Here is a 23781-nt window from a genome sequence, read left to right as displayed (position 1 = left end):
TGAAACAGATTCCAAGATCTTAATGTCAGGAATTCTTGTATCTGTACAAAGCTTAATTAGCACAATCAGTCCCAATTCCTATTTGTGCTCTTTGGGTTAAAATCATGCAGTTAGCAAGATCAGTCTGGAACAAAAGCCACATCTGAACCCCAATCCTATGGATTAACCAGTAGATAATTCTCCTCTGGTCTCTTAATCGGGAGCAATTAACTACATGCTTTTATTCTCAAAGGAATAGAATGCAATGGTGGAGTGGCAGAAGAGGATGAAGTGCAGTCTGTCCTTGCCCATGAAACTGCAGCAGATCAGGAAGTTCCCAGGGAAGCTGTTCTACAAGAACCAGCTCCAGGAGAGTTTGACTTCAATGAGTTCTTTAACCTGGATAAGAGTGTTCCTGGTTTGGCTTCGGTGAGTGAGGTTTTAGGCCAGGTATGTACATGTGGCAGAAGCACCATCTTTAGCTACTACTGTCTTTTTCTGAACTAAAAACTTTTTTTTTGTTATGGAAAAGTTTCTTGGCCCTTGTAAATACTGACATTTTAAAATGTGAATATTCAAGATTTGGGGAAACTTTCTCATCCTGATTTGTCAAATGAAGTACATATTGTAGCCCATTTAGTAAAACATTAAGATGTTGCTTCTAAAATGGCTTTTCCTTCTTGGATTACAATTTCAGTCTCTGGGTTTAAAAGAAGCACTTAATATGTGGCACAACTTAATTCCTTTTTTTTCTCACCCTCTTGGTAAAGGTTGCATGAGTTAATATTATGGATCTCTTTTCTAAGAGTTCCAGAACACAGTATTTGCAGGGAATGGTTATGGTGGAGCTAAAGATTTCCCATCAACTTTTTTTGGTTGGATTTCCTTCAGACACTGTACTTGGGTTAAAAATAAACTCACTGTCTCTTTTTTTTTTTTTTCTAGTCTATTAGAATATATCCATCTTAATCATGGATTCTCAAACACTTCAAAATAAGAGGCAGACAACCTCTGGAACTTTGTACAGTAAAGGAAGAGGCTGTTAAAATCAGCCTTTGAAGATGGATTCAAATTGAATCCAGTTAATGGATTATATAGCAGATGCTGTGGTAGTATTATGGATAAACTGACATGGGAATATGTCTCATGCTTAGTTGACAGGGCTTATGGGCCAGCATGGCTTCATCTTGTAAGGAATGTCCAGAGGCACTGTTCCATATAAAATGCAACTAAACAAGCCCCTATGGGAGGTAGAAGGATGGATACCAAAAGTAACTAGTGTCAGATTATAGGCTGAAGTATGAAGCTGTGCCAATAGCATTCGCCTGTCCTGTGGTTCTAGAAAATCTTCACTTAACTAGAACTAGATTCCTCTCTAAGAAAATCTGGAGTAGTTACTGCATTTTGATAATGGACTGACAACACAAGTACAAATATGTTTGATAGATGCTATGTTGCTGAGGTCCATAAACTGTAGTTGGTCACTAAGTAAATCAAGTTTGAAAGACTATACTTGTGGTGCAAATCAACCATTAACAATACGGAATCTTAGAACATAAGAATGGTCATATTGGGTCAGACCAAAGGTCCATCTAGCCCAATATCCTGTCTTCTGACAGTGGCCAATGCAAGAACAGAACAGGTAATCATTAAGTAATCCATGCCCAGTCACTCATTCCCAGCTTCTGGCAAACAGGCTAGGGACACCATCCCTGCCCGTCATGGCTAATAGCCATTGGTGGACCTATCCTGCATGAATTTATTTAGTTGGGGGGGGGGGTTGTGTGGCTTTTTCGGGGGGGTTTAAATCCTGTTAGTCTTGGCCTTCAGCATCCTCTGGCAAAGAGTTCCACAGGTTGACTGCATTGTCTGAGTACTTTTTGTTTGTTTGTTTGTTTGTTTGTTTGTTTTTTAAAACCTGCTGCCTATTTAATTTTCTTTTGGTAGCCCCCTAGTTCTTGTGTACTGATGGACTTTATTTTGGCTTTTGACAGAGGCTGCAGTGACAAGTAGTCTTGGCCTGCAAATCATGGACCAATATCTTGTCTATAGACTGGCAAAATCCTCTTCCAGAACTGTCTCTAGAAAGTCATAAACTGTAACTGGCCCATTTCATTACAAGTTGCCTTTCCCTCATGTCACTGTAAACAAACTAGTCCTTGTGACTTAAGAGCAAAATAAGTTATAGGCTGAAATGCTACTTCATAAGAGGCTAGTAATAGAAATTACACATCCATATTTATCTCTGCCCCTCCCAGCATTGAGCCAACTAAACTGGTAGGTAGGAGGAACAATTATTTTTCAATCCCAATTCTCTGGTCAGAACTAGATCGGGTAATGTTACAGAAGGATTTGAAAGGGATAGTGACAGGGTGGTTTTCACAGGGGGGAAAGTAGAAATTTGTTTCCTTGGAAGTGGAATTATTGAAATGTATCCTAAATAAGTGAGTGATTAGGCTGCAAAATGTAAACACTGGGGCTTGAAAATTGAATCCTGGCTTAATGTTTTGTGTGGTGGGAACCAACTTTATTGCTCTATTTCAAGATACCTGCAGAATATACTTGCCTACTTTATAATAAAGGTAACTTTCTAGTATAATGTATGGAAAGGCCTTCAAATAAATGTTCTTAATGGTGCATCAAACTTAAGAGGACAGGAATTTTAAGTCTATAGGGGTGGTGACAAACCAGGTTGTCTGTCTGGTTTGTGAGCTTTCAGGATGATGCCTGTTTTTGTTTTGCTTCAGTGCAGAAACTTCAGTGGCTGATTCAGTGACCACATAGTAGGAAAACTAGTATTCCAGTTTTCCAACTGCCTACAAATTTAGTCTCATGCACAATGTTGTGCTCTAAAAGCTATTCCACCTATTAGCAGTTGTTCTGTCCATAGCCAATCTTGTGACTATTACTTTCCCGGTTGTACCATATAGATGTATATGAAATGGATAAAGATTACACCTTTCTACAGAACTGTTCAGGTTCTTCCAGCTCAACTTTTTTCAACTTTACATGTATGATCAAATGGCATCAAGATGCCAACCACAAGGAAATGGTTTCATGCTTGGCTCATCTGATAAAGAATTGAGTTTCTTATCTTGGACTGAATGAAACACCAAGGAAATTAAATAGACAAAGCCTTGTCTACACCGTGAATGAGGTCCCATGCTGTGGGACAGTAAAGGTTGCTTGGGATAAACTTGACTCTCTTGGGACTCTAGCAGAGATTTTTTTTGAAAAATTAATTTTATACCAGTCAAATATGCATTAGTGAAAACTAGCTTGCAAAATGGAAGTGCTTTAGCTTACATCATTTAAAATGGTCTCTTGCCACATATCACTGCTTCTGAACTACTTCTAGTGACCAGTGTAGAACTGACAAGGTGGCTTGCACTGACATAGAATTGTACTTGGCTGTTTAGCTTCTAAAAAGCTTCAGTTGTTAAACTGACCATCAGTAATCTCCAAGAATGAATGAACTCTCTACTGCTCTCCATTAGAGTAAGGTAGTTCCTGTTTACTACTTCTGCAAACAATATTTGACAGAACTGAAAGTGATTGGATAACCAACATGGTATAACACAGGTGGTGGTATAAGCTTCCATACAGGATCTCATCAATATGCCTTTCCTTCTCCTGAAGAACCACTTCTAAATGTTAGAGTATCTTTCTTCACTGGGGCTTACCTCCTGTTTCTGCAGAAGATACAGTATTTTTTGTGGGCCCCTCTTCACTTGACCTCATATAACCTGAGTGTTCATCATAGGTCACTGAGCCATAGAATCAGGTGTTAGCCCTTGTGAGAGGAGTTAATGTTTGGACCAATGACAGAAGGTTCTGGCAATTGAATATTCATCTGTCAGGTGTCCTGGTACCATGGAATTGGCAATAATGGCTTCATCACAGTTTCAGAATATAAAATATGGAACAGACTTCATTTCGAACAGATAGAAAAAGCATGATTGATTATGCCAGCACACTGGTTACACAGAAATACGGTGCAACTTCGGGGGGGGAGAACAAATGGAAGCTTAAAATCTGCTTCAAATTCTATATTCTGGGAAGGTAACATCAGGTCAGCAGCAGCAAAGGAATTTTACGGGTTTGACAGTAAGTGTCTCACCTGTCAGACCCTCCCGTTCGTTCTCCTGCTTAGACTTTGTCTAAAACTCTCTCTTTTCCCCATGATATAGATGATAGAGGATGTGCTGGGGGAAGGTTCGATGTCTTCTAGCAGGTTCAGTAGGTGGTTCTCTAATCCTAGTCGTTCTGGAAGTCACTCTAGCAGCCTGAGATCCACACCACATGAAGAACTGGAGAGGCTGGCAGGTAAAATTGTCTAACTTTTTTTTGTAGTGTCGTTTAATCTCTACTCATGTCTCCTCATTTTCCCTGTGCATTCTTTCAGTGAGAACATGGTAGATAAGAATATACGGTAATTAACTTTTCCACAGTTTAATCGTTCAAAAAATGTGCTTTTGGAAGCAGCTGGAGTATACAGCTTTAGTCTCATCTGCAAAAGATCTCATCACTTCTCACTCTATTTTCCAGCTGATCTCAGGCAGGGGGTGAGAGTCACGGTTTTCAGTGAAGTATTAAGCTTAGTAGCCAGTATGTAGTCATCTTGAGACATTTAGTTGGTAAATTGATGTGGCGGTGCTCCTGGTTTTGCTGTTTCAGGTCTAGAGCAAGCAATTCTCTCCCCTGGCCAGAACCCTGGAAACTACTTTGCTCCCATTCCATTGGAAGACCATTCTGAAAACAAAGTGGACATCCTTGAGATGCTACAGAAAGCCAAAGTGGACTTAAAACCTCTCCTCTCAAGTCTTTCAGCCAACAAGGAAAAGCTTAGAGAGAGCAGTAAGTGCCTCTTCGGATATTGTGGAGTTCCTGTGGTGGCGTTCTGGAAAACCTTTTTGCCTTGATCTGGCAAACCTTGATTACTGAGCTTCAGAAGTAGGAAGTACTAAAAGTTTACTTACACTTCAGAAAACCCACTGGCCCACAAATCTGTTACGTTGATTCCATCACTGACTCTTTCCATCCTAATCATAGGATGACATCAGCAGGATTTTCATCCATGAACATGCTCATTAGCCTGTGCTATTTTAATACATCAAGATTTGCGCAAATCTTGATGTATAAATGAGTTTCCAGCTTTACTGTTCCTGGCATCTAGACTGGTCTTCATGTTAGTGGTAAAATTCCAGCATTCCTAAACTTACTTGACACTTGAATTCTTATTGTGCAGCTCTTTCTAAAATTTGCACCATGAGTTATTTTTTTTCCAAGTACCAGTATGCTGGATCACAGTGATCCTGGAAGTCCCAGTATCTAAAATGGGACCAATGAATTTCAGGTGCATGAGGGCAAAGAGCAGCTTTTTCAGGTATATCTGGTACAATTTCCCATAAACCATTTCAGGAAACTTTACCAACACTTCTGGCACAATAGTCTAAAAGTACACTTAAGTCTTCAAAGAATTGTGGCTCATAAACATGTTTTCAGAAACTGCTCTACTAGGGAAAACAACTCCAGTAGTGTAGGAATGCAACAGGGATTGGAACTGACTTTTATTAATTATTGTATCAATGTTAAACCAATATCTAATTAAGAAGGGAATTGTTTCCTTCCATAGTGCTTCAAATCTACTGAAGTCAGATGCAACCTTTTCAATGTTAATTATAGTAAATAGATTCAGTGCCAGTTTTAACTAGGCACAGGTTTAAGTGCATGCACACACATTGCCAATTTGCATGCTCAATGGGCCTGTTGCATGTGCATATGCAAACAGAACACAAGTGCACATACTGTTAAACTTGAGGTTTAATTTCCAAATCTTTCAGTCGTATTGGCAAGCAGCATGTATTGCCATGTAAACTTTAAATTGCTGTGCTAAGCAAAACTTGAAATGCTGCCTGATGCGTGTGATGGAATTATGGAGGAACAGGAATTCATCCAACAAGTATTGCAAACACTTATGACCAGCATCCAGTTTGGGGAACAGGAAGTGCCTGGTGAACATTGGAGGAAAGCTCTCCCAAATTTGGCTTACAAATATTGAACTAAATCTGAACGTAGAATTCTGCTCTGACTTCTGTTTACCACAACAGCCTAATTGTTACATATTCATCACAGAACAAGGATAAAGACATCCAAATTATGGAGCAGACTTCTGTTCACTCTTATGTCAAAGTACCTGACATGGGGGAGGGTCCCCAATGATAAAATACTAATTAAGCACTTGAGAAATTATTGGTGGTGGTCTCTCTATTTGTTAGTCTTTCCTCCAAGATTCAGCTTTTTCCCTCATGCTCTGTAGTGCATGTCAGAATAGTGTGATGTGCTGTCCCTCTTCTGCCTCATAGCCATACTTCCAGTAAGTCATCTTTCCAGACCAGCGTCTCTTACAGAAACCCAGTGGACATTCCTATCTTTTCCGCCCTTATTCTTCAAGGTACCCATATATGTTGCCATCTGTTCACATCAGTGCATAACCCAAGGATGTCAGGCACTGGTATATGGAGGAAAATAATAAGCAGTACTTACTGATGCTTGTTCCTTATTTTGTTGGTGCTTCTAGAAATCTTTCCCATGATCCATAATGGCTTTAGTTTTCTTTGGGAAACTTAAGCCTGGTTGAAAACATATGCAGTTCAAATTCTAATCATGTGATTGTCTAAAGTATGTATATTTCCAGGTATGTATTTTCTCTTCAAACAATAGCCATCACTTATATGGCTGTAAAAGTCTGGTTTCCTGAAGTATAAGATAAATTATAATCTATGCATACTTGTAACACAATAGCAAATGACTTGATTTAAATCTACAATCTGTATTTAAAAAAACCTCACTAATACATTAGCTGACTGTACTTCCTGCTAAGAATCCACTGTCTGTCAAAACTGCAGAATGAAATATCTTCCCTTCCTAAACTTCAAGTCTCAAGATAAAGGAGAGCTTAAACTTCAGCTAAAATTTAAAGATGCGTGTAAAGACTTGCGTGCCTAATCGTTCATGGCTCAGGTTATTTTTAATTTTGAATGAGAATGTTGTAGCTCAACAGTGGTTTGAAACCAAAGGTACAGCCAGAACTAGTTTCACATATGCATGGCACATCACCAGATCTCCCCCCCCCATCCCCACCCCTTTTATGCTCTGGTGCATATGCTTGTAAAGTGAGCACCTAGTTTAACTGTCTTCCCCTTCCACTTCTCAGCACATTCAGGAGTTGTACTTTCAGTGGAAGAAGTAGAAGCTGGGCTAAAAGGCCTGAAAATGGACCAGGAGGGGAAAAATGCTACTCCATTCATGGCACAGCAGATGGAAGAAGCACTGAATGTGGCTGGCTCCAGACAGCTCAAGAAAGAGGGAGATATGTCTGCGTTTAATAAATTAGTCAGCAGCATGAAGGCAAGTGGGACTCTACCATCACAGCCCAAGGTCAATGTAAGTAACAAATTCCTGATGCTACTAAAATATAAATGGATCCATGACAAGGTACAGGAAATGAACCGGAAGCGCCTCAGCATGACTCTTCTGATTTCATATTAACCATTGGTTGGATATGATGGGGTGGTGATAAATATACTGGCCTTGAGAATGAAATTAGTAATATTAAGTGAGATTATTTCTGGGGAGATGTTGGCAACTGGACCCCTTCCATGTAGGGGATTGCTGATCAGAAGAGGTATGTACATGTTTGTCAGTTTAGTCTGTAGCTGAACACCTCCTAAGAGTTTCTGGTAGCTAAAATTTAATAGTGTTTAATCAGACAGATGCTAGACTTCACAAGTGGACCTCTACTGAAGATTTAGGAAGACAGCTCAGTCTGACCCACAAGCTAGTAGGCAAAGTTCTACATCACATCTCATGCTACAAAAAATGGCCATTTTGGTTAGGGGAGAAGGCTTATCTCTGCACTTAGTCTTAACCCTTCAAGGCATAACTTTTTGGGTAACTTGTATCTTTCTGTTCAAGATTTATTTCTGTTGCACATTGCACAAAGCACATGTGTTAATGACCTCATAGAGAACACTACCTAATACTGCTTTGTTTCCTCTTTGTGTTAGTGGAACTGTTGGAGCAGTTTCCCCAGTAGAAACACTGAGATCAGTTTGGCCTCCTGCATTACTTCAGATGCTAGCAGTAATACTTGTAATAGTCGGGTGCTCTGAAACCTCTTGGCTTCAATGAGTATTTGTACAATTGTGGTAATGCAGATACAGTTTACAATACTAAGACTTGTATGTTAAATTTTAAAATAGCTCCACTTTTTACTTAATGGAGTAAATCATGACCATCTCTAACATGAGGTAGACTGAAATAATCTTTCAGAAAACAAATGTGATCTCTGTATCCAGTAGGAAGTATTTGGTGCATTATTTTGACTTGGGACTAGAAATGCACTTTAAACCAATGGATCTTTACATATTGTAAAAATGGTGGCAAAACTTGAATATGGAGTCCTATGTATTTGTTTAACTTCAGATCAAGTGTCAGTTGGTGGGTTTTTTGTTTTTTTTTGTTCTTTTTAATTCCCAAACTTGCAAACAACCTGGAATTTGAAAGTCAACTTAGTGATTTTTCTTAATCACTAGTAAGACTTCTCAGGCCAACTCACACCCTTCACTATACCTATCCAACCTCTAACTTTCAATGCAGAAGCATATATGAAGGCAAAATTAAGAAAGTGGGGTTTCAGAAGTGTAACTTGAGGTATGAATTTGGCCTGTAGAATTATTCCTGTGAGCCTAGTTTTATAGTCACATTGTATTTTGCCATTTTAGCAAGATAACATACCAGAAATTGACCATAGTTAATCTGGAAGGCACAAAGACACACGTACAACTCACTTACCGTCTTTAGATACGGTTCAAAAGAACCACACTGTTCAGCTTTTCTCATCTAGTCCAGTGCAGTCTTTCTCTCCAGTCTGCAAACACACACCAGTTTATGCATATCTACAAAGTTTGATTTGTGGGTCTCTAAAGACTCTTGGAACAAACTATTTCCATCTAAGTGCAATAGAGGTTTTCCTACACTATAAATGCCCTCATTCAGTACTGGTCTTTCTGCTGGAATTGGAAGTTTCTCTGAGATAATGGATTGCACAAATTAAGAACTGGAGTATGTGCATGATAGTAGTAGAAAAAGAGGGCTTTTCCATGTCCCAATCTATTAAACCCTTTGATTTTCCAAATGTTGACTATCGAGGCATGTAGTCTTGTATGGTTTCAGAGTAGCAGCCATGTTAGTCTGTATTCGCAAAAAGAAAAGGAGTACTTGTGGCACCTTAGAGACGAACAAATTTATTAGAGCATAAGCTTTCGTGAGCTAGTCCGATGAAGTGAGCTGTAGCTCACGAAAGCTTATGTTCTAATAAACTAGTTCGTCTCTAAGATGCCACAAGTACTCCTTTCTTTTTGTAGTCTTGTATAGTTAAAGTTTGTAACTTGTATATTAAATGAAAATTTATCTGTTAATGTACTAAAATTAAATTATTTCAACATAATTGTCACTCATATTGGAAAGAGGGATGAGAGGGCAAGGTTATTTTGCTATTTTGTATCTTTTGTTTTGCTGGACTACTCATTCAAGCTTCAACATTGTATTTTGATCAGAAGCAAACTGGGTGAGTGGGAAGATTTATAGCAAGGTATGTCGGGCATCTTAATTTATTTAATCACTTGGTTAATTTTTTACATCCCCATAGATAATCAATTTTGTGCATCAGAAACGAACTTGAAGTATTCTAGATCAAATCTTGCCTCCTTTTTATATGGTGGACTGACTCCTGTCACCCACAATTTCCCAGCATCCTTATGGCAACTATAGCATAACTGACAACGTATTTCACAAATTTAGTTACCTATGCAATTTAGCAAATAAAAGCTAGTGAAGCCTGCACTGAGAGCACTCAATGACCATTTAGAAAATCTGTTGGACCTCAGTCAGACCTACAATCAGCAGTTCTAACTGGGACCCATCTGAGCTGTTTAGCTAGCAGTGCTTACCAAAGACTTGAATTATGAAATTGTAATTATCAGTGGGATAAGAAGGTGGTTTGACTCTTAATGAAGTATGTACAAGGATCTTTATCACTACATCTTGTGGTGAATGTCGCCTAAGTTATGGGAATGGTGTGGGTTCTGAGCTTCTATTATAATCAAATCTTTACAAACCACATGTGGATGTGAGACTTTTTTTTTAACTTAGCAAAGCCTTGAAAGCCACTTGATGTCTCCTCCTGAGATCCCAGGCCAACCTCTCCCAAAGAACATATTGCAGGTATTTCTTTTTGAGACTGTCACCTTGAAATGCTCCTTTACTCTTGTGTGAGAAGCAAAAGATCATCCCAAAATGGGATTTTTACACATGTTGTGGATTGCAATAGGGATATTCAATAGTCAGATTCATTCCCATCAGACAGAAGTGGAAAGTGAATAGGAGAGATGACATACTAAATCATTGACAAGATTGAGAACTAGCTATTCAAAACTTGCCGCAGACAACTGTCTGGAATATTGGAACAGAACTTCACCCTTTCCAGACAATAGAACTTTCATATGAGGAAAAACAGTAAAATTACAGAGATTAGTTTCTTCTATTAAAGAGAAGCTGGATGGGCCACTTAAACTTAACTTGACAGACTTCATGTACACACTTACGTTGTATGTGTATAGCTGTCAATGTGGCACAAGTACTACTGTCTGCAGATTGTATGAAGACTCTATAAATGTCAATATTTGACTGCTATTCATTACTTTTTTCCTCCAAGGAGCTTCTTGGTCCACCCATTGCCAGACCTGCTTCATCTAATGTTCTTAGTGGCTTGATAGGTGGCTTGGAACCTGCAGCATCTTTGCTGAGCCAAAGAGCACTTTCTCCTCCAATTTCACAGGTGTTTCCAACTCGGGCTGCTTCTGCAGACTACCTCCGTCATAGGATCCCCTCACCAATTGGTAAGCAAGACTGCTTCTAGCATGCAGAACTTCTTATAGGGAAGAGGAGACAGATTCTCTTTCAGAGAATCACTTTAGTCAGCAACATCTAACACTTAATGGGTGACCACATTAAGGGCCATCTGTCTCCTCTGCCTCTTCAAAGAATCCCATCTGCTGCTAATGCAAGTCTGAAAACTCAAACTGACTGGGTTGGACCTTGATAGTACTGCAAATTAAAGATTAATTTTACTTTATACAATAGATCACAGTACTATGAACAAGAAAATACTTTCAGGCACTGGCTGGCACAGTCTAGTGCAAAGAGCATAGCTTGCTTCCCAGGGCAGCTGAGGCAAATGCCTTGATGCTTTGCACAGATCTGCAAGTAAGCTAGAGTGGTATTGAGGAGCTTCAAAAGCAATCCCATCTAACCACCTTTTTGAATCAAGGAAGGTAACTGGGGAGAGGGCTGGAGTCAGAGGATAAATGTCTATTCTAAAACTTGTTGATAAAGTTGTCGTCATTCTGTAGGTTTTGGACCAAGTTCTCAGCAATTGCTCAGTGATCCATTTCAGGGGATGCGGAAGTCAATGAGTCCAGTTGCTGCACAGGTTAGATTCAGTGATTTCTGAAACTTAAATATTAATGAGCACCTTTTTAACAATTTCTTGCAGGACCTATTGGGAATGTAGGGGGTTTGAATGATGGAATGCTAATTCCTTCATATTGGCAGTTAACATGAAGATATTACTTGTAGTTGAATCAATCCTTGGTTTTGATGAAGCATGATATTCAGCTCACTCTTGCGCTCCTGGGGGAGATGTGCTTCAGCCTTAGATCATGAGAATGCACTTGCCATCGTTTCCAGTCCGATAACATTGTTGCTGTGCCCAGTGGGCCCATTCTCAAATGTCTTTAGAACAGTGTACTTTTTTGCAACAGTATATTGAGATGAATTGGAGACAGTAACTCAGTAGTGCAAGTTTAACTTTCAGATGAAATTATAAAAATGTCTGCCACTCCTGTTGACTGTGTAGTTGTGAATACTTCCAACTATTTCAAACCTTTGTATTTCCCTTTATGGAATAGTGCAAGATCTGGGATAAAAAATAAGTAAGTTTCACTGAGATTCTAATGCCGCCTCCTCCTTGACTTCAGATGAGTCCACTGGAGATACAGCAAGCTGCCTTAGAGGGACTATTTCTACCACACGATTTAGCCATGCAGGCAGCAAATTTCTACCAAGCAGGTTTTGGCAAACCACAAATGGACAAAAGCAGAGATGGCTTCAGGAACAGGTGAGATTCTAAACTTGCTTGACTGGAAAACACTTAATTATGATAGTGCATGTCTTTCACCTTTTCTGTGCCCCATTCCTTTTCAGTGGAGCGCATTGCTCATTACCCTTCCTCAATAATGATACTTCAGTTTCAAGGCACCTATTCTAGCCTTATTGCCAGGAAGTTGTATTGGCTTATGGTGTGATGTAAAGCGGATTTAATGTGCCTGACTAGAAAATAGGATTTCAGAATTTGTCATAGAAGATAAAGAAACAGTCCTACTAAACATCATATGGAAAAACCTGAACTTGTAACTGCAGCTGACAAGTAAAACACCTTGTTCTTGTGGCTCAGGGCCTGTGCAAGTGTATGCATTGCCATAGGCCAAAGTAATAAATAAAGCTGATCTTGGAATTTGCTTTCTAAGCAATAGAGCTCAAGCATAGCATGAAATAAATGTATCTTTGTGAATAAACAGGCCATCCACTTCACATATAACCTCTTTGCTATGACTCTAAGTTACCTGCTATGTCCATCTGGAAGGCTGGTTGTCTAGCATCTTGGCTGGCTTTCATGGACAGAGGTATATTAAACACCCTTTAGAGCAAAGCACCCATCTTGAGAGCCTACTTCTAATGTAATTAGAACTTATAGAATGAGAAGCCAAAAAAACTAGAACTACCGGAAGATGCATGACATTTTAAGCTTATTCAGAAGCTAATGGCTATAAAGACCAGAACTATAAAATAAGATTTTCACACAATTTTAACTAAACACCAAAACTACTCGATAGAAAATTGAATCTAGTCCTTTACCCACAAAAGTGAAAATAGTGATTAGGAAAAATCAGCTGTAGGGGCTTTTTCTTTCTTGAACAGCACAATGACTGCTTCATTGTTTTGAAGCAGGAAATTATTGGCACTTAAATGGCAGTGTGATCTATAAAGGGTGAAATTTGGAAATACTGCGTTGATACCTGAGCAGTCACTAATTTTGGTATATCCTAAATTATACCTATTTTTTTTAAGCATCAAAAAGGTGAAAAGCAGGATTACCAAGACTATATATAATGCTGCTTTCACCTCCTAACGTTCATGTCTGTTCATAGGCAGCAGCGAATGACTAAGTCTCCAGCGCCAGGCCACAGAGGGAATGCATCTTCTCCAGCTCCTACTGCATCCATCACTAGCATGGTCAGTACTTGCATCAATGTTAATGTTTCCTTAATATGGAGAGGAGGGTTAACTTTAAAGCAGCATATTAATTGCCATTCTTGAAATACCTTGTAAATAACTTATAGTAGGATTAATGCAGTTTGAGAATAGCTACTTGTGGCTCTGAGTTGATCTCTATTGGCACATCAGATGGCCATATACAATATGGTCGTCCAAGCTTTAGTCATTCTACTTCCTTAACCTCATTTGGATTTCCTCTTCGATTTGGAACAATGTCTTCAGCCTTTTGTATTGATTTTAATATGAAAATTCAGGCTTTCATGTTAATCCTTAATTTTAAGTTTTCATGACTAGTGATTTTAGGTGTCTTAATGTTTGAGTTCCTGACTTGGGACACCATAAAAGGACATGGGGGGTGGTTTTTTGTTTTTGGGTTGTTTTTCTGTCCCATTCTCTTCTCCTTCTCCTCCCCCCCCAAAAAAAAAATACTGGGCACTTGTGCTCTCACATAGGTGATGGTCAAACTACAGCCCACATCCAGTCCATGGGACCATCCTGATTGGCCCTTGAGCTCCTGGCCAAGGAGGCTAGTTCTCAGCGCCCTGCTGTACCTCCTCCCCCACAGCTTCAGCTCCCCATGCTGCCAGCCCTCTGGGCAGTGTGGCTACAAGCAGGGGGCTTGATAAGGGGGAGGGAGTCGTGGAGAAGGGGGTGGTTGGATAGGCATGGGATTCCCCAGGGAGCTTGTCAGAGAGATAGGGGCAGATAAGGGTCAGGGGACAGGGAGTAGGGGGGTTGGATGGAGGGGGGGGGGCAGTTAGGGGCAGGAGGGTCCTGGGAGGGGGTGGGGTTGGGAAGGGGGCAGAGGCCAGGCTGAGTGGAGAGGCACAGTCTTCCCTACCTGGCCCTCCATACAGTTTCAGAACCCCAATGTGGCCCTCAGAGCAGGAGTGGGCAAACTTTTTGGCCTATCAGATCATGAGTTAAGAATCTAGAATCTTAACTACTCTTGAATTTGGGCCTTTAGTAGAAACATTAAATGGCAATTAATTCAACTGAATTTATGTAGGACTTAAATCTATGAAAGTTTTGTGATCAGTTAATCCACAATTGAACAAAAATAAAGGTTTTGACATTTGAGTTTAAGTAAAATATGCACTACAGTACAGAAAAGTCCCTTTTTGATACAAGGACAGTAGTTCTCCAGCTGGTCTGCAGAGCACTTGCTGGTGGCCCATAGCAAGAAGTCTGGCCACCACATTCTAGTTCTTTCAAGCTACTGCATCAAACAGCTAAAAATACACCTACCTAATAACTGGTTCCATGTAAGCAATTGTTATAGTTGCCACAAAGATGTGCAATTTTGGGAGGGGAAGTGGCTTTCATGAGAATCTAAGGGCCTGTCTACACTGGGAGTTAATCACTGAAGGTGGATTAGAGCTAAACCAGAATAAGGCCCTCTTGTCACCATATGGAGTTATTCAGGAATAGCTACTGTGCTTTAAATTCATACCCTCTCAATCTGAATTGCCTGTCAAGTGCAGACAAATCCTTTATACACAATGAGAACCCTTGTTCTAAATCTCTGCTCTTCTAGTACAAAGTAAACTCATGCACTTCTGCATACTTTGGGTAAAATGAGATTTATAAGAAAGTAAAAGCAGACGGTGAAGACAAGCAAAAAATCTTGGGGTTGGGGACTCAACCACATTAGGCATGACAGGAAATGTTGCCTTTAAGTGCAGAATGCTTGTTTGAAGGGAAAATACTGATTACTGGGATACATGTGACCTTGTGCATGGTTGCAGAAAAAATTCTGCATTTGCACACTAACAGATATAATGCCTAATACAGTAACTCCTCACTTAACATTGTAGCTGTTTCTGAAAAATGCATCTTTAAGCAAAACTAGGTAAAGTGAATCCAATTTCCCCATAAGAATTAATGTAAATGGGGGGTTAAGTTCCAGGGAAATTGTCTTCACCAGACAAAACTTTTTTATATATATATTCACTCACAAACAACTTAATACTGTACACAGCAATGATTGTGAAGCTTGATTGAGATGGTGAAGTAAGAGGGCTGGATATTTCCCAGGGAATGCCTTACTGCTAAATAAACTAGCATGGGCTAGCCCTCAAGGGTTAAAACCTTGTTAATGTAGACTCACACTCTACAAGGCAGCACAAATGGAGGGAGGGGAGACAGCATTGCAGATAGGCCCATCCCCTGTGTGTGGGGGAGAGATGCCCCTTTAAGTATGCTGATGCCATTCTAAGTACATTGCCTTTAAAAAGATCAGGAAGTTGAGAGCAGCTGCAGCCAGCAAGCTCTGTCCTGTCCCCACCCTGCTCTATATGTAGAAGGGGTAAGTGACTAAGGGGGCAGGAGTGGGGGGAGGGGGATAACCTAACATTAGCCTCCCCTGCCCAGCAAGCAGGAGGCTCCCAGGAGCTGCTCCAGGGCAGTGGGGGGAGGGACAGCTCAACAACTGGCAATTGGGTGGCTGGGGAGCAGGGAACTTGGAGCAGAGAGCCTACCCTGGTTCCACGCCCCCACCAGCTCACTCCAACGGGCTGCTCTTCCTGCAAGCGGTGGACAAAGCTGCAAAACAACGTTCTAAGGGAGCATTGCACAACTTTAACTGAGCATATTCCCTAATTGATCAGCAACAAAACATTAACTGGGACGACTTTAAGTGAGAAGTTACTGTTCTGGGTATCATTTGCTCACCAGCAGTTTTTTTTCACAGCTTTCTCCTTCCTTCACACCTACCTCAGTGATTCGTAAGATGTATGAAAGCAAAGAAAAAAATAAGGAGGAGACAGTTTCTGGGAAAATAAAAGCCAGTGATAGTAAAGATGAAGGTCAAAGGACACATGAAGGTACTGTAATGGCTTTGTTCTTGAAGGCAGATTCACAATTCACAAGTTTTGATTCCAGCCTTCTGTATTCCTACTCCTTAAATTAGTCTGGTCTCTAAAGTAGTGTTAAGACATTCCCAACCTCGAGGACAATGTGTTTATGAAGATGTACTTCAAACTTCCTGTACCTCTTACTAGGAACCTAACTGACCTCTCCCAGAGCAAAAGCCCACCACTGTGTTTTGATAAACTCTTTTCCTGAAGGTCTGGTTCTCTTGGATACAGTTGCACAGTGGTGCCTAAAAGGATGACCTGAAAATCTAAAGGCTGATGATGGCTTAGACTTGCAAACAGGGTTTTTTGGCTTCTAACCTATCAGAAAAGGGTAGGTTGGTAGGAATTGAGTATTTTACCATGTTAGACACACTTCCATCTCTTACTTATTTGAGAAGAGTTCTTGGGGATCAGGTGCAATCTAGAACTCTTGAGACTGCCCTTAAATGACTTGCTCTGCCAGCTGAGATTTTATTCAGTAGATCCTTGTCACCTTGCTTAAAGGATGTCCTAAGCAGAAGTTGAGAAGAAATGCTCAAAATTGCAATTGGTTGACTCAATAAAAATAGCATGGTAGAAGAGTAAACTGGAACTGAGAAATCATATGGTGAAGATTCTGCAACTGCTTCTGACCAGTCACAAATGAAATAATGGCCCTTACCTCTATTCCCTTTGACAGTCATTTCAGCTGACTAAATATAGCATGGTAAAAGGTGGCTTTCTAACTCGCACAGTGATCCAGTAGCAGATTTTTATTTTTTTTGATACCTCAGCTGCACCTTATAGGATTTATATGGTTTGTAGAACCAGCTTCAAATGCAATGGAAGATTACAGAGGTGAAGGGGGTTATAATGGCATCAAGAGCCAGACAAGATTTCTTTAAGATGACTACCTGGGTAAAACATCTACCCCTCTCACATCGCATTTTAGAATTTAATGTGGCTAGATGTAAACAGCCTTACAGCACCTCTTACTCAGATGTTTCTGCCTCACATGGTTAGATTCCATCCACTGATTAACTTTGTAACTTGACTACAAATTGAGCTGGGGTCTGGAGTAATTGTTAAGCCAGTAACCTTAAAATTGGCATGAGTATACACCGATGGAGGACTCAGCTTAGAGGTTGCTGCAATGGAGGAGCCTCTGTGGGAGAGGAGAGACCTCTTAAGATCTGAAAAGCTGCAGCTTAGTTCTCTCCACCTTCACTAAACATTAGTGGACTTGGCATCCTTTGTTGACCCTGCCCTTGGTTACCAGGATATTTCCTCCTGTGTAACTACTTCTGTTCCTCAACATACTTGTTGATTGTTCCTAGCAGTTAAATTTTTATGGAAGTTGGCTTACTAAACGAGAAGCTTGTCTTGCCTGTAAATTTTTCATCTTTGGGAAAACTGATTAATCCTGTGCATTTTCTCCCTCCCCCCTCCCCTGCTCTAGAAATATTGTGTGGTTGTGGGTTCCCCAGTCTCCAAGGGGCTAAGGACTGAGTGCAAAAAGTAAGGACTGCCTCCAATTTGCATGTGATTAATTCCAGTAGTTAAGACTGGAGGCATCTCCCCAAGAATACAAACTTACTGGCAAAACAATTATCATTTAGTCAAATCTAGCTGTATTTCTAAATTATAACCTTTCCAACTAGATTTCCAGGCATGCTCCTCTATCAGTAAAGAGTGCATCCAGTCCTGGAGCTACAAGGGCATTGTTGGTAGGCTCATGTAGCTAATCTGAAGAACCTGGGCTTGAGGGACATCAGGGTACTGAGCTAGATTTTCAGACCTAGCTCAGTGTGTTCAGCATGAATTTAATAAAGCTGAGACGCTAACAGTGGATTTTTTTTTAACTCAAATACTGACTCTTCTCATTGCTTCCTCAACTTTCCTTTGACTTCTGAAGGAATCCAGGACAGATGAGACAAGTGGTAGTAAGATACCTGACTAAACTCAGACTCTTGTACATCTTCCAGACTTGAAATTGATAGTCTAGCAAATACCATACCTAGCTTAAGACATTTCTGTCTTTTTTTGTACATTGCACAACTAGAAATCAGATTGAAGTCCTATTTTAATTTGACTACAGATAACTTACTATCAGCTAGCTTGGTGGAGAATGCAGATCAAGATACTTCACCTGCTATAGGTACCAAACTAGCTGCATTGCAACGCTCTGCATGTTCTACACCGCTTTCTCAGCCAAACCGTTGCACCAAAGAACAAGACTACAGGCCTAAATCAACTGGCAGAAAGACTCCTACAACAGCCTCCCCTGTACCAGGGTCTCCCTTCCTTCGTCCTGTTCACCAAGTACCCCTTGTTCCCCATGTACCAATTGTACGACCTACTCATCAACTGCATCCAGGATTGGTCCAAAGGATGCTGGCACAGGGGATGCATCCACAACATCTTCCTCTGCTGCAAGCAGGTAATCCTTTTACTTGTACCACTTAATTGCTGGGGTGAAACTTCAAAATAAACTTGTTCCTAGCCTCGAAGCACAGACACCCTTGCATAATGCAAGACTAAGATGTGGTGATTGCTACAAATAGGCTATTTTCCCTATACAACAAACTCCTTTAAGACTGACAGTACCCTCTCAAACCAATTGCTAAACAAGTGTTCCTTGTAAATTAAAGCTCCTTGTTTGTTTCTGATTACTTAATAACTCAAAGTAATGAGCCTCTCCAACCTTGTCTAATCAATAGGTATGATTCCTCCAGGGATGGACTTGTCTCACATACAGGGAATATCTACTCCCATCCTTGGCCAGCCTTTTTATCCATTACCAACAGCTGGCCATCACCTCTTAAACCCACGCTCTGGGACACCTCTGCAGCTGGCAATGATGCAACAGCAACTACAGCGATCGGGTAGGTTAACACAAGAGAATCCAAGATAATTATGGCCTTCTAGACCTGACTAAATCTGCACCCTAGGAATTCCTTTGTACTGTCCCATGTTCAATTAATGAGCTTAGCTAGCTGAAGGTACCTGGTATCTGTATGCTACAGTTAAAACTTTCAAAGCAGGAAACTGTCATCCACAAGAACTAGGCTTCAGGGGAGAATGTAAATTCCCTAGATAGCTTTGAAAGTCTGAAACTTCCTTTCCACTTAAATGTAGCATGACTACTCTCTCCCTGGATCATGGGGGTGACTTTTTTTTTTTTGGCCTTCAGCAGCTGGAGTGGGGTTTTTCACCTCCTGTGGCACAACTAGTGCTTCTACCACCTACTCAGGCTGAGCAGCTGCCTCTCCTACCTTTTTTCCCCTTATTTGGGGGGGCCTTGGATAACCCACAACTCTTATTACTTGTTTAATCTTTGAGATTGACACTCATGCTGATGGTCTTTCAGCTGAGATCCGGATGTGGTTCCCTCGAGTCAACAATGTACTAATTTGAGTTGACGCTGCTGCTGCACAGTAGTATCAATATGATCAACATGCTGCTATTAGGCTAGGAAAATACTGAACCCCATAGTAGCTCACATTTGCCCCAGCCAGTTTCCATATTAGCTGTTAATTCACAATTCCTCTTGGGACCAAAAAAGCTTCCTGGCCTTAACTCTTTTTTTTTTTTTTTTTTCCCCCTACCTTTAATAGTTCTCCACTCTCCAGCCTCTGGAGCACAGGGATCTGCTGTTGGTGTGCAAACCACACCTCAGAATGTGCCATCTCGGACTGGACTGCCTCATGTACACTCACAGCTTGACCATCACACCAGCCAGAGAAGTGGTTCTCCTATTGGCCTTGCAAAATGGTTTGGTTCAGATGTTTTGCAGCAGCCCCTCCCTTCTATGCCATCCAAAGTCATCAGTGTAGATGAACTGGAATATCGGCAGTGAGCAGTGACTTCTAGGAGGCTGGGTAGCTGTTTCTTTAGACTGGAAAAAGAGTCCTGATAGTATACATTGTGCTTCACCTATTTGTTTTGGGGCTTTTATTTTTAGCACTCTGTGTGCAGAACTTCTTTTCAAGAGACTAAAGCACATGGCACCTGTCCTGGTCTCCATGTCTGGGTCAAGACTGAAGGATCCATATGGCTTGAACCATGAAGCCTGAAGACATTTAGATGCAATACAAAGCCAGTTTAATCCTGGAAATGTCTATATTTTTTGTTTTTGTAAAATATGTGAATGAAGTGCTGATATCCTCTGGTGTGGAGGGAGCAGCTAAGGGTTCCTCCTGCAGAAAATTAAATGTATAGACCCTTGTGTACAAACTTGTGTATAAACAATCTTTTGTATATATACCTAGGATAGCTTTTTTGAACCTATACAGCTGTACATAAGAGTAGCTGATGAGCTTTAGTTGTGCCTATGGTTTGGATCGCTCCATTGTACATGTGGGACTTTTGTTTAAGATTAAAGTTGCAAATGCCAAGTGTGTGAGTGAACAAGATAAAGCTGATTTCTCTCTTCTTGCTGTTTCTCTCATGTCTCCCTCTCAGCACATTTCTGCTTGTCTTTTGTGTAATGTGCAGATTTAGTGTAGCTAAAGTTGAAGTAAAAGTCCACAACTTGCTCCTTGTACAACAAATGTCTGATTCCTTGTGGTTTTTCCATCAAAGGCAGGAATAGTTTTAGTTTCTTGAAACTGCTTCAAAGAGGAGATGTGGTGCAGTGATCCAAAAGGGTCAGTCCTCTAGTCTGCAGCCCAAGACTTTGCATACTGCTCCATAATCAGTCAAGGTAAATGCATACTGTACTGGTTGTCATAGTGCTCACAGCAGGGTTGGCTCTGGTCCTCTTGTTAGCTGCACTATTTTAATTTGGATCTTCCAAAGTTAAAGGTCAACAAATTGAGCCTTTAACTTTCTTAGGCTTCTTAGAACCCTTAATTCTTTACATAACCATAGCTACAGTAACTTGATCTGCTAATCTCCAGCTCTGTTTTGAAGAGGGGAGATGTAGCACCATGTCCCAATCTAGCATGCATCTATTGATGCAGTTACTGTGAAATCTGGTTGGTTCTTGTGTTTTGAGGGGTGAGGGTGTTCTGTGAGCCTATTGTGTATTTGTTTTTATAAATGGGTTTTTTAAAGCCTGTGCTTCATTTTTCTGAACAGCTAGTGTGTGTACTCCCATCTTTCTACTGCATGTTTCCTGAATTCACTTTCTCACTTGGAGTCTAGTACTATTGTCTTACCTGCTTATCAGACACTACCCCCTTTTTTTTAAAGTGAAAGCAAACTCCAAGATCTCACCAGGATTTGCTCTTCTCTAAATGCAAAACCAGCAGCAGAAAATCACTAGACTATTGGATAAGCTGCCAGCAAGCTGTAGGAGGTTTCAGATAAGTAGAGAATTTTGTGCAGAAAGAGCAGGTGGGCACCTTTAATGTGGAATCCATTGGGATCACCAATATTTAGTATAAAGGCTCACTGGTTATTACTCGTACTCAACAAGGTCAATTTTGTAAAACACAGTCACAGCTCATCTTTGTAAAACTTTCAATTTTTAACTTCCCAATAGCATTCTGTAAATAAAAACAATTCTACCAGCTTTCTGCCTCAACTGCTCATAAAAACAGAACTGTCCCTTCAGGTGACAGCTGCCCTGTTGCTGTGACTTGCTTCTTTCCATGTTATTCCTTGGGTATTTTAAGCAAAAATACTCACTAGTTAAATAACTCTGTAGGTAATGGCTGTAAACCAGAGCCCTACCTTAAGACTTCCAAATGCAGTAACTAGTTCCTTTCTACCATGTATTTCTGAGTGCCTTGTGCTTACTGTAAAAAGTAAGTTCTGTGAAAACATCTTGTGATAGGATTATTCGTTCTGGGCTGAATAATCCAATGGTACAGGGACAGATATTGAAGTAAGCCTACTTCAAGCTATGACTAGCTTCAGGAAGTCAAGTGCCTGGAAGAAGTTTTCCATGGTCAACTAGCTCAAGCAAAAACAAAACCACACCTAGTTTGGTCTTTCCAGCTGCCAGGCCTGTGCTAGTAGATTACTGTTGTTTTTCCAAAAAACTATTGCAAATTATCTATAGTCTGAGGAAAAAGCTAACTGGAGCTATTGCATCTGTGGCATGGGGTCCCTGGCAGTTGCCCTGATTGCTACTGCCTAATACTAGCCCTGGTCTTTATATGCAGAAAGTTATGGCACAGGTGGGATGTGGAGTTTCTATAGCATGGGGGGGGTTAAAGGAAAAGGCTGAGATCCCCTGCTATAGAACACAGAAGGCTACTGAATCCTGCAAAGCACCTTACTCTGACTTTATTAAATGGGTGAACTGGTGCTGAAGTAGAGGGTAGTTTCATCAGGCCACCTTTTTTGGGGGGGAAAAAGAGAGAAAAGGAGAACTCTAAATAACCCCTTCACTCCTGTGCTATGTTGCAAGCCTTAGCCTAGTGTTAAAGTATAAGGAAAGACTTTAGGCAGTGATGAGCTGCCAAAATCTGAAGAACCAGTTCCTTCACTTGCTCTAGGTCTTCAGTGACACTTCAGCAGTAGGTCCTTCACTTGCTCCAGGTCTCTGGCAGCACAGAGATGTGCTGCTGAAGACCTGGCCGGACAGGACCATTGTACAGGCTGGAGTTTGCCCAACCCTTTAACAACCAGTTCTAAACCAGCTTCAAAATTTAACTAGTTCATACAAACCAGCTCAGGACTGACTGTAAGTACTACAACCCTTCTCCAGAGCAGTACAGTAAATACAGCTCATTTTTACAATATAAAAGCTATCAGGAACTCTCAAACTTCCTTTCAGTGAGGCTTTAGTGTTAGGGGAGAGGGTGGTCATTTACTGTAAACATCATAAATGCAACAGTACACTTGTAGCTGGAGATAGAATGTTAGTAAATAGGTACAAAACTATGTAATGCAGCTCTAGACAACAAATATGGAAGAGACTAGTAGTCTCATGAATTGCATGTGGCATGCTACTAGTCCTTTTCTCAGCCAGGAAGAGAGGCTACTGTAATGTCCTTCCATGCTATAGGCCTTTATGCAGAGGGGACCTTATATAATTCATTGGCAAATTACTAGTGAAAGTGGTTATCCCAAATGACTTTCTAGATGGCTGTTACTGAAGGGATTCTACTACCTTTACCGAAACCATTAGCTTACTTTTAGGTATAAGAGACAGGCTAAAGCTTCTACCAACATTCATTATCTCCTGATTATCTTGCCAACATACAAATTTAACATCTTTCGACTCTTGAGTGCTCCTTGGCTATAAAACTGTAGCCAAGAGATACAACACCATTGATTGTTCTTTAACCAGATTGTTTGACATTAGGTAAATTCCAGCATGCTTTTGCTTCTAGAAAGGTAACAGTAACAGGCACTGTAGACCACATGAGTATTCTACTTCTAACATTGCAAAAGTCAAAGTTCTACTTCTGTAGAAGGAAAAAACTCCTATGAACTTATTGCCTTAGAGGACATACAGATGTATTCCATAATCTAAAACCACTTTTACCCTAAACATTTAATCTTAATAGCAATTTGTAGATCTCCCTAGAGAAATTAGTGAGGCTTTACA

At 40.5% G+C, this 23781-nt stretch overlaps 1 protein-coding gene across 13 annotated transcripts in view; it reads left to right on the top strand.

Moving 5' to 3' along the window:
- EIF4ENIF1 (eukaryotic translation initiation factor 4E nuclear import factor 1) overlaps positions 1-21792 on the top strand; it is a 38564-nt gene extending 16772 nt beyond the window's left edge. For 2 of the 13 annotated variants that reach the window (XM_043498041.1, XM_038372688.2), the window contains exons 7-19: positions 233-429; positions 4170-4305; positions 4657-4836; positions 7196-7425; positions 10195-10266; positions 10757-10940; positions 11454-11533; positions 12081-12220; positions 13311-13395; positions 16130-16262; positions 18373-18714; positions 18995-19159; positions 19892-21792. In XM_043498041.1, coding sequence (XP_043353976.1) covers positions 233-429; positions 4170-4305; positions 4657-4836; positions 7196-7425; positions 10195-10266; positions 10757-10940; positions 11454-11533; positions 12081-12220; positions 13311-13395; positions 16130-16262; positions 18373-18714; positions 18995-19159; positions 19892-20133 — 2186 coding nt within the window. In that variant the 3' untranslated portion in view covers positions 20134-21792. The remainder of the gene's footprint in view (positions 1-232; positions 430-4169; positions 4306-4656; positions 4837-7195; positions 7426-10194; positions 10267-10756; positions 10941-11453; positions 11534-12080; positions 12221-13310; positions 13396-16129; positions 16263-18372; positions 18715-18994; positions 19160-19891) is intronic. The other 11 variants (XM_043498046.1, XM_043498052.1, XM_043498044.1 and 8 more) reach the window with 10 other exon arrangements.
- Positions 21793-23781: the final 1989 nt, after the last annotated feature.

Source organism: Dermochelys coriacea, chromosome 15 (genome assembly GCF_009764565.3).
Source record: "Dermochelys coriacea isolate rDerCor1 chromosome 15, rDerCor1.pri.v4, whole genome shotgun sequence".
Taxonomy (NCBI): domain Eukaryota; kingdom Metazoa; phylum Chordata; order Testudines; family Dermochelyidae; genus Dermochelys; species Dermochelys coriacea.
This window is presented reverse-complemented; position numbering and strand designations above follow the sequence as displayed.